Source organism: Aquarana catesbeiana, linkage group LG02 (genome assembly GCF_042186555.1).
Source record: "Aquarana catesbeiana isolate 2022-GZ linkage group LG02, ASM4218655v1, whole genome shotgun sequence".
Classification (NCBI taxonomy): Eukaryota; Metazoa; Chordata; class Amphibia; order Anura; family Ranidae; genus Aquarana; species Aquarana catesbeiana.
The window spans coordinates 770,584,114-770,601,614 of NC_133325.1; the positions used below are offsets into that span (position 1 = coordinate 770,584,114).

General features: G+C 44.5%; 1 protein-coding gene across 1 annotated transcript in view; it reads left to right on the plus strand.

The window, feature by feature from the left end:
- Positions 1-17,501, plus strand: part of LOC141127730 (interferon-induced GTP-binding protein Mx2-like) — a 68,488-nt gene that overhangs the window by 26,941 nt on the left and 24,046 nt on the right. Inside the window, exons 6-9 of the mRNA XM_073614481.1 lie at positions 3,735-3,873; positions 9,174-9,372; positions 13,523-13,601; positions 16,468-16,590. Coding sequence (XP_073470582.1) covers positions 3,735-3,873; positions 9,174-9,372; positions 13,523-13,601; positions 16,468-16,590 — 540 coding nt within the window. The remainder of the gene's footprint in view (positions 1-3,734; positions 3,874-9,173; positions 9,373-13,522; positions 13,602-16,467; positions 16,591-17,501) is intronic.

A 17,501-nucleotide genomic window follows, 5' to 3' on the forward strand; every position in this document is an offset into this window, starting at 1 on the left:
TTTCTAACACCCTAGAGAATGAAATGGCAGTTGTTGCAATATTTTCTGTCACACCGTATTTGCGCAGCGGTCTTACAAGCGCACTTTTTAGGGAAAAAATACACTTTTTTAAATTAAAAAATAAGACAACAGTAAAGTTATCCCAATATTTTTTTTATATTGTGAAAGATAATGTTACGCTGCGTAAATTGATACCCAACATGTCACGCTTCAAAATTGCGCCCGCTCGTGGAATGGCGACAAACTTTGACCCTCAAAAATCTCCATAGGCGACGTTTAAAAAATTCTACAGTTTGCATGTTTTGAGTTAAAGAGGAGGTCTGGGTCTAGAATTATTTCTCTTGCTCTACCGATCGCGGTGATGCCTCACATGTGTGGTTTGAACACCATTTTCATATGTGGGCGCTACTCACATATACGTTCGCTTCTGCACCCGAGCTCAGCGGGATGGGGCACGTTTAACATTTTTTTTTTCTTATTTAATTTACCTTTTATTTTTTACTTTTACACTGTTCTTTTAAAAAAAAATGTGTCACTATTATTCCTATTACAAGGAATGTAAACATCCCTTGTAATAGAAATAAAACATGACAGGAGTTCTTAAATATAAGATCTGGGGTCAAAAAGACCTTAGTAGAGCTCATATTTACACTAAAATGCAATAAAATTTTTTTTGTCATTTTAAAAAAATGAAAAAAAAAATGGCCCTTTAAGAGGTATGGGCGGAAGTGACATTTTGACTCCACTTTCGCCCTGCAATGATATGGAGATGGGTTCCCCTCACTCGTCTCCATGTCAGGCCAGGAGAAGGATCCGATCGCCTCCACCACTGCCGATGGCTCCGGTGAGGGGCATGGAGGGCACCGGAGCGTGGCGGGAGGGACCCTCACCTGCCGCCGATAAAAGTGATCTTGCGGCGAATCCGCCGCAGAGACCACTTTTATCTTATAGTGGACCGCCCGTTGAAGAAGAGGATACCAGGGTTATGGTAGCTAGCTGCTGCCATAACAACGATACTCCTCTTCAAAGTACCGACGTATAAGGATGGTGGGCGGTCCGGAAGTGGTTAAAGGAGAATTATACAAGAAGATAAAAAAAAGAAGTAAACGTTTTTTTTTTAATCACTACTTCCTTTAGGGCCGATGCACACGGCAGCGTTGTCCGAGATCGGATGCGATTCACACCGCACTGCAGTGCAAATCACAAGTGATCTCTGTGCGATGCGATTTCAGCCATACAGATAGTATGGCTGAATTTGCATCACTTTCGGACGAAACTCGCACAGGACCCTTTTTTTTGGTCCACAGCAGAATCGGATTGCATGGGTGTTCACACCCATGTGATCCGATTCCTGTCCAAGTTTGAAGATCACACTGCGATATGCGAACTGATTCGGGGGTGTCATTAACTTTTAAATGACACTCCCAGCAGTTCGCATAGGGCAGTGTGAACTGCCGCCGGGAGACATGCGATGCGGGAAACCCGCAGTGGATTCGCAGGGTTCCTGCATCGCAGCAATATGAACTGGCCCTTATACTGGCTTTTGGGATTTACAAAAGCAGCAATTTATAAATTGGATGAAAGGTTTAGCACTGGGAAACACCTTTTGCAAGATAAAAAAAGTGCATTTTATATACAACTATATAGATCAAACCAAAATGAGGGACAAATGAGGAGGAAAGAGGGACAGAGGGACTTTGCTCCAAATCAGGGACAGTCCCTCGAAATCAAGGCAGTTGGGATCACAGTCACCAAACAAACCATTGGTAACACAATACACCACCATGGATTGAAATCCTGCAGTGCCCGCAAGGTCCCCCTCAAGAAGACACATATACAGGCCCGTCTGAAGTTTGCCAACGAACATCTAAATGATTCAGAGAAGGATTGGGAGAAAGTGCTGTGGTCATATGAGACCAAAATTGAGCTCTTTGGCATTAACTGGACTCGCCATTTTTGAAGGAAGAAAATGCTGACTATGACCCTAAGAACACCATCCCTACAGTCAAGTACGGAGGTGGAAACATTATGCTTTGGGGCCGTTCCTCTGATAAAGGTACAAGCTGACTTTGCCGCATCGAGGGGGACTACCAGTGACATCAGTCCAGATTCTTGGACATCCTCCCTCCATCAGCTAGCACTGGAACCCTGGGTTGTAGCTTTAAGGCTTCAGGCCGTCAGGTCAGTCACCTGAGGCCGCTTGGCAGCCTATGCTGGGGAGAGGCAGCGGCCTCCTCCCCACCTGAACCTCTCTTTTTTTAGAGGTGGGCTGGACTGGAACCCCCGAGCCCATGTGCTCCTCAGATATAAATACAGCCACCCAGCATTCCCTGGGGCACATCCCCTTCTAATTGGCCAGGGCTGGATCTACATCCATGTTCTCACCTGCTGGGTTTCCTCCCATTGTCCAATATGCCTCATTTCTATTGAATCAGTGTGAAACCTCAAGACAGCGTGAGCAGCACCAGAACACACTGAGCAGACCTCACTAAACAATCACAGCTCTCTGTTAAGCAGACAGCACCTAAGTTTTCACCTAAATTTTCTCTGTTAAGCAGAAAAGCCAAAAACGATATACACTCTCTAGCACCTACCTAGGAGGGCGCTACATCGGGTTTCTCTACCAAGTACCAAGTCGTGTTTAGCTTGGGGATCAAATATTTATTTTACTCACACACAATTTATAACATTTGTATCATGTGTTTTTTCTGGATTTTTGGTTGGTATTCTGTCTCTATCATTTAAAATACACCTATGATAAAATTTATAGACCCTTCATTTTTTTTGTAAGTGGGCAAATTGACATAATCTGCAGGGGATCAAATAATTATTTCCCCCACTGTAAGTAATAAACATAGATGCAATTGTATTGCCTATACAACTGCTGAAGACAACACAATCGGCATACTTATTTTGGCCTAGTGACTCAGATAGCACGGAAGCAGGGGCGTAACTACCACCATAGCAACCCATGCGGGCGCTATGGGGCCCGCAGCCGAGTGGGGCCCAGTGAGGATGAGAGCACCGCCGGCACAGTCTCCCAGCCAGGGGAAGAGAGAGGAAAGGAAGAGGCGAGCTGTCCGTATCAGCAGAGAGCTGAATTGCCCGATGTAAGAGCTTTCATTAGAACTTCCAGTGTTCCCGGGGCTCACGCCACCTTTTGGCCCGGTGCCTTTGATAGACAGAACGCCGATCCAATGCGGGACATGTGACGTCAATAAAGGCGTCGGGCCAAGAGGTGGGGCTATGTGACGATGAGCCCCGGGAAGACAGGAAATTCAAATGAAAGCTATTACAGCGGGCAATCCCGCTCTCTGCTGATCCGGGTGGCTTGCCTCTTCCTCTGCATAGGTGGGGCTGTATGGGGCACAGGCAGACCAGGCTGTATGGGGCACAGGTCACGCTGTATTGGGCACAGGTCACGCTGCATTGACACTAGGGCAGCTGTGGGGGTGGGGGGCTGTTTGCAGGGGGACCCCATACAACATTTTGCTATGGGGCCCTGCTATTTCTAGTTACGCCCCTGCACGGAAGCTGCAAAATACAAAAAAATAGTCCAAATAAGCAGCATTTTCAAAAGAAAGTTGGCATTGGCGGTCCTTGAATATCTACCAGGATAGACTTACTTATAGCTTTAGAAAGTTTCTTTTCATTTCACCTGCATAACCCATTTACATTCGGTCACATTTATATTACAGCAAACTGCTAACTGGGAAATGTCATGGTTTTTCTAGATTAAACAGATGATCAGCAAGTACATTAAGAAGCAGGAGACCATAAATTTGGTTGTGGTCCCCAGTAACGTGGATATTGCAACAACGGAGGCTCTGGAAATGGCCAAAATTGTGGACCCCAGCGGACAGAGGACGTTAGGTAAAAAATAACTGTTATTGAAAACCAACTTGCTTTGATACCTTACCAACAGATATGAAGATTAATGAAGACAAATGCAGACTGTCCCTGGAGGTTAGATGCAGTTCTTGACCTGGCTATGACTTGAAGTTTTTGTAGACTGCCCCCCCAGGGGTTAGATACAGCACTTGAGCCTCCAATGACTTGAAGTTTTCGTAGCTTGCCTCTAGTGATTACAAGCAGCATTTGACTTGAAGTTTCTTTTCTTTTTTCTTGTAGACTGCCCCTAGATCAGCGGTCCCCAACCTTTTTGGCACCGGGGACCAGCTGTGCAAAAGACAATTATGCCAAGACCCTGGGGGGCGCAATGCGGGATGTAGGTTTTCGTGGGCAATTTGTCGGGGCAATTGCTGGTGTTGGTGCTTCAGTTATCATGGCACCATGGTTGATATGGTGTCAGGAGGATTGAAGCGCATTATTTCTATTCTTACATTGTAATATAGAATGAAATAGTTCAACTCACCATAATGTAGAATCAGAATCAGAGGAAGAACTAATCATGTTACTTGCCACCGTCGCCTACCACCAGATGCAGCTTGTCACTTGCCACGTCACCTGCCACCAGATGCGGATTGTCCCTTGCCACGTCACCTGCCACCAGATGCTGATTTTCCCTTGCCACGTCACCTGCCACCAGATTCAGCTTGCCACTTGCCACCAGATTCAGCTTGTCACTTGTCACATCACCTGCCACCAGATTCAGCTTGCCATTTGGCACCAGATTCAGCTTGTCACTTGCCAGGTCACCTGCCACCAGATTCAGCTTGCCACTTGCTACCAGATTCAGCTTGTCACTTGCCACATCACCTGCCACCAGATCCAGCTTGCCACTTGCCACCAGATTCAGCTTGTCACTTGCCACGTCACCTTCCACCAGATGCGGATTGTCCCTTGCCACGTCACCTGCCACCAGATGCGGATTTTCCCTTGCCACGTCACCTGCCACCAGATTCAGCTTGCCACTTGCCACGTCACCTGCCACCAGATTCAGCTTGCCACTTGCCACCAGATTCAGCTTGTCACATCACCTGCCACCAGATTCAGCTTGTCACTTGCCACGTCACCTGCCACCAGATTCAGCTTGTCACTTGCCACCAGATTCAGCTTGCCACTTGCCACCAGATTCAGCTTGCCACTTGCCAGGTCACCTGCCACCAGATTCAGCTTGACACTTGGGACCAGATTCACCTTGTCACTTCCCAGGTCACCTGCCACCAGATTCAGCTTGCCACTTGCCAGGTCACCTGCCCCCAGATTCAGCTTGTCACTTGCCACCAGATTCAGCTTGCCACTTGCCAGGTCACCTGCCACCAGATTCAGCTTGACACTTACCAAGTTACCTGCCACCAGATTCAGCTTGTCACTTACCAGGTTACCTGCCACCAGATTCAGCTTGTCACTTACCAGGTTACCTGCCACCAGATTCAGCTTGTCACTTACCAGGTCACCTGCCACCAGATTCAGCTTGTCACTGTTACTTGCCACCAGATGTGGATTGTCCTCCCAACTTTTTGAGATAGGAACGAGGAACACCTATTAGCAAAAGTATGTAGGCATAGGACACACCCCCTTAAAGAAGAATTATACAAAAATAATAATTAGTTAAATCCCCCAAGTGTTTTTTTTACCACTACTATTCCTTTATATTGGCTTTTGAAATTTACAAATGCAGCAATTTAGATGAAAGGTTTAGCTCTGGGAAACACTTTTTGATAGATAAAAAGTGCATTTTATTTACAACTATATAAATCAGACCAAAATGAGAGACAAATGAGAAAAGAGGGACAGAGGGACATTGTTCCAAATCAGGGACAGTTGAGATCTATGGCTTTAGGGGCTTTTTTTAAAATTGTGAACAGAAGGTAAGTAGTGGGAGGAAGGTTTAAGGGCCAGTTCACACCACATGCAGTCTAGTGCATTTTTTTTTCTGCATCAAAAACACATGGAAAGTAGGTTATACGGTTTTCAATGGCATAGTTCACAGCAGTGCTTGCAGTTCCAGAAAAAAAAAGTGCACTGGACAGTACTGGAATGCGGTAAAACACATAAAAAAAAGCACTGGAACACACATGTCCTTATTTAAGGTTCAGAAAAAAGAGGGGGGAGGAAATGCACTAGACTGCATCAAAAACGCACATCAAAAATGCAACACATCAAAAATGCGTAAAAAAAAAAGCATCTGGAACGCATCCGGACTGTGTTTCTATGGTGTGAACTGACCCTTAATTTTTCTATTTTTTTTTTTTTTTTATTTGGATAGAGTGGAGAGGGATTGGAACATAATTTTTTTAATGCTTTCTGTGTCCCTGTTAGGGAGATCCCCCCTCTCTATTTGACCCTGTGACAATTATAATCAAGAATGAAAGTGAAGGACAATTGACAATTTTGAGTGGTCTTTTGAGCAGGAGGGAAATCTTCCAATGGGAACACTAGTTCTAGTGACTACCAGGGAAATTCCTCCCTTTAGGCCGGGTTCTCACTATTGCGCATTGGAAATGGGTTTCCCCGCATCCAATTTGCATAGCAGGAGATTGTGAGCGGCTCTCAACGGAGCCGGTTCACACATCTCCTAAGGTGTGGGGTGGCTGGATTGAGGACAATTCAACTGCATCAGATTGATTGCCTCCCGGTGACTAGTTGGACTATGTGGCGGGTGGTGAGGTTTGGGTAAACCTAGATGGGAATTTATAATCTCCTTTACTACGGCTATTGGGGGATAATATACTATATATTGATTACTGTAAAAATGTCACTGGCAGGGAAGGGGTTAACCACTAGGGGGCGATCAAGGGGTTAATTGTGTTCCCTCATGTGTGTTCTAACTGAAGGGGGGAGGGGACTGTGTAGGGGAGATGACAGATCAGTGTTCATACTCTGTATGAACAGACGATCTGTCTCTTCTCCCCTCAGAGAACCAGAAACTGTGTGTTTACACACACACAGATCCCGGTTCTCGGTGTGCCCCGATCGATTGCAGGAGCCCGGCAGTGATCACCACTGCTGGGCACTCGCATCGGCTTCCGTGGGGAGCAGGGGGCACGTGCGTGCCCCTAGTGGCCAAATCAGGAAGTGACGTAACATGACGGAGATTCGCGCAGCCGAGCCATGTTGCCGCAGTACAACTGTGGCGGCTGGTCGGCAAGCGGTTAAACACCATTGGGGTTTTCATTTTTTGCTAAAAAAAGACCAAAGATTTTGAAAAGAAAAAAGTTTTTTCTTCGTTTTCTGTCAGTAAATTTTTCAAACAAGTAATTTTTCATTCACTGATGTGCGCTGATGAGGCAGCACTGAAGGGCACTGATTAGGTGGCACTGACGAGGAGGCACTAATATGCCTCACTGATGGGCACTGATTAGGTGGCACTGATGGGCAGCACTGATTGGTGTCACTGATGGGCACTGATTGGTGTCACTGATGGGCACTGATTGGTGTCACTGATTGGCACTGATAGGTGGCACTGATGGGCAGCACTGATTGGTGGCACTGATGGGCAGCACTGATTGGTGGCACTGATGGGCAGCACTGATTGGTGTCACTGATGGGCACTGATTGGTGTCACTGATGGGCACTGATTGGTGTCACTGATGGGCACTGATTGGTCTCACTGATGAGCACTGATAGGTGGCACTGATGGGCAGCACTGATTGGTGTCACTGATGGGCACTGATAGGTGGCACTGATGAGCACTGATGGGCAGCACTGATTGGTGTCACTGATGGGCACTGATTGGTGTCACTGATGGGCACTGATTGGTGTCACTGATTGGCACTGATAGGTGGCACTGATGGGCAGCACTGATTGGTGGCACTGATGGGCAGCACTGATTGGTGTCACTGATGGGCAGCACTGATTGGTGTCACTGATGGGCACTGATTGGTGTCACTGATGGGCACTGATTGGTGTCACTGATGGGCACTGATTGGTCTCACTGATGAGCACTGATAGGTGGCACTGATGGGCAGCACTGATTGGTGTCACTGATGGGCACTGATAGGTGGCACTGATGAGCAGCACTGATTGGTGTCACTGATGGGCACTGCTGGGGCTGCACTGATTATTAGGTCATTAAAGGTCAGTGCCCTGATTATCTGTACAGGTCTCCCCTGGGAGGAGATGCCTCTGATTGGCTCTCCTCTCCTCACACTCCGATAAATGGCACTTCCGCATTTACATGTGATCGGCTGTGATTGGACACAGCCGATCACATGGGTAAAGAGCTACGCCATTGCGAAAGCGGTGACACAGAGGAGACCTCATATGATGTCGCCCCAGAACAAGAGGGGATCCCGCCCACCATCATTTTACTATACGGCAGGCAGGAGCTAGTTATTGTGTTTGTAAACCCTTAGATATACACAGTGGAGTGACTGGTCTCAGGTGATACACGGAGATGAAACAAATCCTCCTATGTAAGTTGTACCTGTTTATCTGCAGTCTTCTCTTCACTCCAGCCGTACAAAGTTCAGAATTTATCAATCTTGTCTGAGACGTCAAAAAAAAAAAGGGGTCAGAGAGCTGAAATTACACTCTGCAGAGCTCAGTGAGGAGAGCTCTGAGAGCTGATTGGCGGGAAAAGACACCCCCCTTCCCCCACCCTTCATACAGCTCACAAGAACAGAGCTGAGACTGTCAATCAGCTGGAGCTCCCTCCCCTGTCACCATTATCCTCTTGGTGTCAGGAAAACTTGTCAGAAGTGACTCATGCTGATAGCAGAGGAAGGGGGCATCAGAAAGAAATGACACTTCATGCTCTGGCTTGAGACAAGTACACACTATAGAGAGATATGCTTTGTTCAGATTTCATGTCTGAGGTTTGCAACCACTTTATCTATCAGAAGCCATTCCAATAAATATTTTTCATATGCCACACCTAGAAAGGAGATGCCGCTCTCCAAGCTCTACGGATCGTAGGAGCAAACCTCCACCCTCGATGAATGTCAGGTGCAGACTGTGCAGAAAACTGTAGAAGCAAGAAAATCCCAGACTGCTGCACTCTGGAAACGGACATCTTTATTTCATAAGTAAAATCCAACAAAAGCCATCAAAAATATAATCGGAGGATAGTGTTAGCTTACGCGTTTCACATACAAAGATGCTTACTCATAGCTAAAGCTGTGCAGCAGTCCGGGATTTGCTTGCTTCTCATATGCCGCGCCTAGGCGTGAAATAACTGCTGGCTGCCATTGGGTACCTTTTTAGACAGGGAAGGAAGGCTTGATGGCTTCGATAATGCTGAACATTTCCTGTAACTTCTCTCCCAGGGATCTTGACCAAGCCTGACCTGGTTGACAATGGAGCAGAAGAAGACGTTGTTAACATTGTGAGAAACCTGGTCTACACCCTCCGGAAAGGCTATATGATTGTCAAGTGTCGCGGACAGAAAGAGATACTCAATAACGTTTGTCTGGAAGATGCCATAAGGAACGAGAGGGCTTTCTTTGAAAACCATGAACATTTTGGGTAGAGTGACAATCATTTTGGTCTTCTTAGTAACAGACGATGTTTGATTATATGCCCTGCTGTATTTAACAATGTATTCAGGTGTATATTAGCAGCCGGGACACATCACCAGTTGGCTTGATGGCAAATTGTGGAATATGGGAATACTATCTACCGTTCTTGCAACACTTGCGTTATATCTCCCCACTACCCTGTTTCCCCGAAAATAAGACCTAGCGTGATTGTCGGTGATGGTTGCAATATAAGCCCTACCCCCCAAATAAGACCTACCCTGAAAATAAGACCTACAAGGACTTTAACTAGAGCTTATTTGAGGGGTAGGGCTTATATTGCAGCCATCACCGACAATCACGCTAGGTCTTATTTTCGGGGAAACAGGGTATTACTAAACCCTGAAGACAACATGGCTTGGCCTGGCAATTCACAACTGCCAAATGCCTTGAATTTTCAGAGAGATTTAGGTTTAGTTCTCACCATCTGTTAAAATGAAACTGAACTCAAAAAGTGAAGATTTGTAAAGAGAGCATCTAAAGATGTCAACCACATGCTGACCAGCGCACGGCGATATACGTCAGCAGAATGGCACGGCTAGGCAAATGGGCGTACAGGTACGTCCCCTTTAAGAAGCGGCATTGTGGGCGCGCGCGCTCCGAGCTCCATGACCGCGGGTCCCGCGGACTCGATGTCTGCCAGGTGCCCGCGATCGTGTCACGGAGCGGAAGAACGGGGAGATGCCTTTGTAAACAAGGCATTTCCCCGTTCTGCCTAGTGACATGACAGAGATCACCGCTCTTTGTCATCGGGAGCAGTGATCGCTGTCATGTGAGTGGTAGCCCCTCCCCCCCACAGTTAGAATCACTCCCTAGGACACACGTAACCCCTTGATCGCCCCCTAGTGGTTAACCCCTTCCCTGCCAGGGTCATTTACACAGCAATCAATGCATTTTTATCGCTGTATAAATGACAATGGTCCCAAAATAGTGTCAAAAGTGTCCGATGTGTCCGCCATAATGTCACAGTCACGATAAAAATCGCAGATTGCCACCATTACTAATAAAAAAAAATAATAATAATAAAAATGCCATTAAAATATCCCCTATTTTGTAAACGCTATCACTTTTGCACAAACCAATCAATATACGCTTATTGCAAATTTTTTTTTTTTTTTTTACCAAAAATATGTAGAAGAATACGTATCGGCCTAAACTGAGGGAAAAAAATGTTTTTTTATATATTTTTTGGGGGATATTTATTATAGCAAAAAGTAAAACATATTGCATTTTTTTTTTCTAAATGTTCGCTATTTTTTTGTTTATAGCGCAAAAAATAAAAACCGCAGAGGCAATCAAATACCACCAAAAGAAAGCTCTATTTGTGGGGAAAAAAAAGGCTGTCAATTTTTGTTTGGGAGCCAGGTCGCACGACCGCGCAATTGTCAGTTAAAGGGACGCAATGCCGAACCGCAAAAAGTGCTCTGGTCTTTGGCCAGCCAAATGGTCCGGGACTGAAGTGGTTAAAATGAAACTGAACTCAAAAAGTGAAGATTTGTAAAGATAGAAGATAGAACATCTAAAGATGTTAATTGCACCTAACTAAGCCATAACCTGAAAAATGAACATTTTGTATTGAATCCCTAAATAGCAGTGCACTTCCCGGTGTGTGAGTGTGATTATAGCCTCATAGCTGTAAACACTATATTGTCAAAAGTATTGAGACGCCTGCCTTTACACACACATGAACTTTAATGTCATCCCTGTCCTAAAGTGGTTGTAAAGGTTCATTTTTTATTTTTTTTTAAAAATAACAAACATGTCATACTTACCTCCACTGTGCAGCTTGTTTTGCACAGACTGGCCCCGATCCTCCTGTTCTGGGGTCCCTCTGCGGCTCTCTCGGCTCCTCCCCGCAATGCTCTCTCCCGAGGGGGGTACCTTACGGGGCGCTCCCGTCTCATACACTCTGCGTCCATAGACACAGATTGACAGCAGCGCGAGCCAGTGTTAATTTTGTCAACTAAAACCTTTTAGTCGACTAAATGAATACTATTTTAGTCGACTAAAATACGACTAAAACTAAAACAATTGAGATGAGTAAAATACGACTAAAACTAAAATGGCATTTTAGTCAAAAGACTAAAATGAGACTAAAACTAAAATGGCGTTTTAGTCAAAATACTAAGACTAAAACTAAATTGAAATTTGACTTCAAAATGAACACTGGTCTGTAGTGCATGTTCATACCGCAATACCATAAATAACATATGAGATTTTTCACTCCAGCTGTATATAATGAGTTTGGAAATTGTAGAGAAATGTTAACAACTAATGCATTACAATTTAATTACACCCATTAGATTTTAGATGACTAAAATCAGTTTTAGTCAACTAAAATGTACTGGAGATTTAGTCGACTAAAAACGACTAAAACTAAAACAATTGCAGAAGACTAAAATGGGACTAAAACTATAATGCCATTTTAGTCCCAAGACTAAGACTAAAACTAAAACAAAATTTGCTGCCAAAACGAACACTGGCGCGAGCCAATGGAATGGCTGCGCTGCTATCGATCTATCCAATGAAGAGCCAGGAAGACCGGGCCGAGAAGAGCCGAGAGGCCAGCGCGTTCTCGATGTGGGACTTTCAAGGGCTCAGGTATGTAAATGGTGGGGGGGGGAGTAAGCATCAGATGTTTTTTCACCTTAAAATGGCTTTAGGTATCGGAGCATTTGCACGAGTACCGATATGTGTGCAAATGCTTAATATCTGCACTTTTTACATGAATCGTAGAAATGCTGGATTAGCCTCTTCAACTCTGGAAGATTTACCCCACCCCTTCATGACTAGGCCATTTTTTTGCGATACGGCACTGCGTTGCTTTAACTGACAATTGTGTGACGCTTTACCCAAATAAAAAAGATGTCCTTTTTTTCCCCACAAATAGAGCTTTCTTTTGGTGGTAATTGATCACCTCTGCGTTTTTTTTTTATTTTTTGTGCTATAAACAAAAAAAAACCAACAATTTAAAAAAAAAAAAAAAAAAAAACAACATTTTTTACTCACTGCTATAAAACACATCCAATAAAAAAAATGTAACAAATAAAATTTCTTGATCAGTTTAGGGCCAATATGTATTCTACATATTTTTGGTAAAACAAATCCCAATAAGCGTATATTGATTGGTTTGCGCAAAAGTCTACAAACTATGGGATAGATTTACGTAATTTAATTTTTTTTTTTACTAGTAATAGCAGCGATCAGCGATTTTTAACGGGACTGCGACATTGTTGCGGACAAATCTGACACTTTTTTGGAGACCAGTGATACCAATACAGTGATAAGTGCTAAAAAAAAAAAAGCACTGTCACTGTACTAATGACACTGGCAAGGGATGGGGTTAACATCAGGGGGGATCAAAGGGTTAAATGTGTTCCCTGGAAGTGCTGGCTAACTGTGGGGGAGGTGCTTTGCCTAGGGGAAGACAGAGAACGGTGTTCCTGCTTCACAGAAACACAAGATCTCCATCTTCCCCTCTGACAGAACGGCGATCTGCCTTGTTAACATGGGAAGACCGCTGTTCTGTCTGCCTCGGGAACGATTGTCGGGTCCGCCGGACGCGCTGATTGGCTCCCGCTGTGTCCAGTCACAGCGGGAGCGGGTCGCCGGCGAGGCGCGCCCCAGACCCGGCAATCGAAATCACATACAGGTGCGTGATTTTTGTGCTGAAGGGCCGCCCTGCTGCGGTGAATGTATGTGGGGCGGTCTGGAAGCGGTTAAGATCGTGTGTGTGTGGGGGTCGATTTGAGATTGCGATAGTTTAACGATTAATCGTGCAGCTCTACTATGCAACTGAAATCTGTGCAGTTTTCCTTTGAGTTTTCATGCATGTATGGTGTGAGCGAGCCCTAAAAAAACGGTAATTGGTTCCGTCGAGTACTTGAGAAAAAGTATCAGTACTTGGTCTTAAAAAACGGTTATCGTTGCATCCCTCCTGTCCATGGTGCTGATTGTAAATTAGACAGTCTGAGAATGCAATCATAAAAATCTTGATACCCTAAGAAATAAGAAAATGTTATACAATTCACACTTGGATGGACGGAGACTACAAAGCTCCCCAGAGGAATTAATGCCGTATTTTGTTTTTATTTTTTCAGAGTTCTATTAGATGAAGGTTATGCTACAATCCCGAAACTTGCAGAAAAACTGACCATTGAACTTGTTGATCATATCAGTGTAAGTCATTTACAAACCGTCATTTCAGCTGTGGTTGTATCAGTGAAAAGGAATGTTTTTTTTTTTTTTTTCTCAGAGAATACTGTAGGTGCAAGTACTCCCCCCCCCCCTTTCCGAATCACCTCTTGTCTCCGTCCCCCACCCACGTCCAAGCTCCGTCCTTAGGTTCCACCTCCTACCCACCTCCTACCCACCTCCCAGTGTTGGCAGCCCATCAGATGGAAATTTACTAACACGACACCCACAATTTACTGGCACAGCCAAGATTTTAAGGGCATTTCCAAACATTACAGTTTTGGGTACAAAATTCAGTATTTAGGCTACAAAAACATACAATATGCCATTAGCAATGTGATTTAGGCCCCTTTCACACTCGTGCGACTTGTCCTGCAACTTGGGACTGCAAAGTCGTTTGGCAAGTCGAACCCCCCGTGATTTCCAATGAGTACCGGCGATCATATCTGTGCGACATCAAGTCGCAGCGACGTCAAAGTAGTCCCTGTACTACTTTGGTCTGACTTTGATGCGACTTGAGGTCCGCAGACCTCAGGATTAAACAGGCGTTGTTTCAAGTCGTGTCGAAGTCGCGCAACTTTCAGCTTGCACAAGTGTGAAAGGGGCCTTAAGATATATAAGTGGTTCTGAAGGCAGGAGGCTTTTTATCTTAACCACTTCTGGATCAAGATATATATCTATATCTAGATATATATATCTATAGATATATAGATCTATATCTATAGATATATCTATAGATATAGATCTATATATCTATAGATATCTATAGATATATATATATATATATATATATATATATATATATATATATATATATATATATATATGTGTGTGTATAGATATATCTATCTATCTATCTATCTATCTATCTATCTATCTATCTATCTATCTATCTATCTATCTATCTATCTATCTATCTATATCTAGATATAGATATATATATCTATATCTAGATATAGATATATATATCTATATCTAGATATAGATATATATATCTATATCTAGATATAGATATATATATCTATATATATACACAGTATCTCACAAAAGTGAGTACACCCTTCACATTTTTGTAAATATTTTATTCTATCTTTTCATGTGACAACACTGAAGAAATGACACTTTGCTACAATGTAAAGTAGTGAGTGTACAGCTTGTATAACAGTGTAAATTTTCTGCCCCCTCAAAATAACTCAACACACAGCCATTAATGTCTAAACCGCTGGCAACAAAAGTGAGTACACCCCTAAGTGAAAATGTCCAAATTGGCCCCAAATTGTCAATATTTTGTGTGGCCACCATTATTTTCCAGCACTGACTTAACCCTCTTGGGCATGGAGCTCACCAGAGCTTCACAGATCGCCACTGCAGTCCTCTTCCACTCCTCCATGATGACATCACAGAGCTGGTGGATGTTAGAGACCTTGCGCTCCTCCACCTTCCCTTTGAGGATGCCCCACAGATGCTCAATAGGGTTTATGTCTGGAGACATGCTTGGCCAGTCCATCACCTTTACCCTCAGCTTCTTTAGCAAGACAGTGGTCACCTTGTAGGTGTGTTTGGGGTCGTTATTATGTTGGAATCCTGCCCTGCGGCCCAGTCTACAAAGGGAGGGGATCATGCTCTGCTTCAGTATGTCACAGTACATGTTGGCATTCATGGTTCCCTCAATGAACTGTAGCTCCCCAGTGCCAGCAGCACTCATGCAGCCCCAGACCATGACATTCCCATCACCATGGTTGACTGTAGGCAAGACACACTTGTCTTTGTACTCCTCACCTGGTTGCCGCCACACACGCTTGACACCATCTGAACCAAATAAGTTTATCTTGCCCCACCCAACAGAAACAGACCCTCCCAGGAACTTGAAGTGCTGGCTCTCAAGTGGATTACCTCTTCTTACGGGAACCCACCCCTGTCCCCTGATGGGAGTACACCTGTCTCCTGAATGGAGCACACACCTGTCTCCTGGATAGAGCGTACGCCTGTCTCTGGACGAAGTGTACCCCTGTCTCCTGGATGGAGCGTACGCCTGTCTCTGGATGGAGTGTACGCCTGTCTCTGGATGGAGCACACACCTGTCTCCTGATGGGAGTACACCTGTCTCCTGGATGGAGCACACAGCTGTCTCCTGGATGGAGCACACACCTGTCTCCTGGATGGAGCACACACCTGTCTCCTGGATGGAGCACACACCTGTCTCCTGGATGGAGCTCACACCTGTCTCCTGGATGGAGCACACACCTGTCTCCTGGATGGAGCACACACCTGTCTCCTGATGGGAATACGCCTGTCTCTAAGCTCTATCTGTCTCTGGTAAAAATGTAATTTGAGTACAGTGTTGTATGACCGCGCAATTGTCATTCAAAGTGAGACAGCACTGAAAGCTGAAAATTGGTCTGGACAGGAAGTGAAAGTGCCAGGTAGGCAAGTGGTTAAAAGATTTTTTTTTTTATATATACTTAAAAAAAAACAGTTTCAAAGCATCAGTCCTGCAGTCCATAGCAGAGCTCGGAATGGTAAATGGGGAAACGGCACAAAAAGCCAATCAGCTTTGCTGTAGTGTAAGGAGCATCCTGAAAGCAGGAGAGAGCAGAGTGATAGAGAGAAGAGTTCATCAATCTGCTGCTTCTCCTTTCACTGTCCAGGCATAGGATGGATCTCCTGAATGGCACGAAATACAAATACTTTGGAAGGTAAAATAGTTTCCTTATGTGCTCTCCATCTGTGTATTGACCTGTTTGCCTGGAGTTCAAATTTAGGATATGCACTAGACTTCTGATCTAAACATCATTTTCTGTGTTTGTACTGTAACTATATTTTATACGTTTTTTTTTTTTTTTACTTTTAGGGAAGTTTACCCACTTTGGAGAATCAGATCAAAGAGAAACGCAAGGAGGCAATAGAAAGGCTGAGAATGATTGGCACAGGGGTCCCAGAGTCTGAAATGGAAAAAGTCACCTGTCTCATTAATGTAAGTGCAGTTTCACAGGTCCATAAATCCTCAACCACAAGGTGCCTGCTCAGATATTCAGTTTAGCTACAGAGTGATACATCCATGGTCAAAATTTGCCACACCTCCTCCTACAAGCACTTATGGGTTTAACAATTTTTTTAAAATAATTCTTCTTTAAGGGGGCATGGCAGGGGGTGTGTCCTATGCCTACATACTTTTGCTAATATGTGTCCCTCGTTCTCATCTCAAAAAGTTGAGAAGTATGAGCTTGGCAAAGATATAAAACAGGCTGTCATTCATATTAAACTGGAAGCTGTGCCAAAACAAAACCAAGCAGACAAGTGTTCTTGACTAAACCCCTCATGGGTATTGAAGGTTCTCACAACAAATATTGGGTAGCATAGCAAACACTTTTCTCCTCTGGGGAATGCCAGAATTCTCCTTCCCCTAAGTGGACCAGACCAGGATAGCTAGAGGACTATTTATTAGAGACTGTGCATAGTGGGCAGTGGGCATAGTGGGCAGAGAATGGGATATTGTTAAACTGTGAGTAGTTTGTGTGTTCAAAAAAGTTGGCTTATGCAAGCTCATATCATATTCAGTAAAGCAGGAAGGACAATGAGTCAGTCTCTTCCTTGACAGTTAAGATGAGTGGCCCATACCTGGGGACTCTTTAGTGAAATATGGCTCACATGGAGATTGTGGTGCTCTGGTGGGTTTGATTGGCCAGCGTTTTGGTGGAGGCAGGTCTCTTGTTTGCACAAGAAACCCAGTAGCTTGGCGGCCTTGAGGCTAAGTAGTTGGCATGAACATATGAGACCGGGCTGGCAACCCCAGGAAATGGGACCCCGTTAACAATGTAAATCTTGTAGACTAGGGGTTTCCTGATAGGCTCTTAGGCCATAACTAGTGAGCTAACGCTTGGGGTT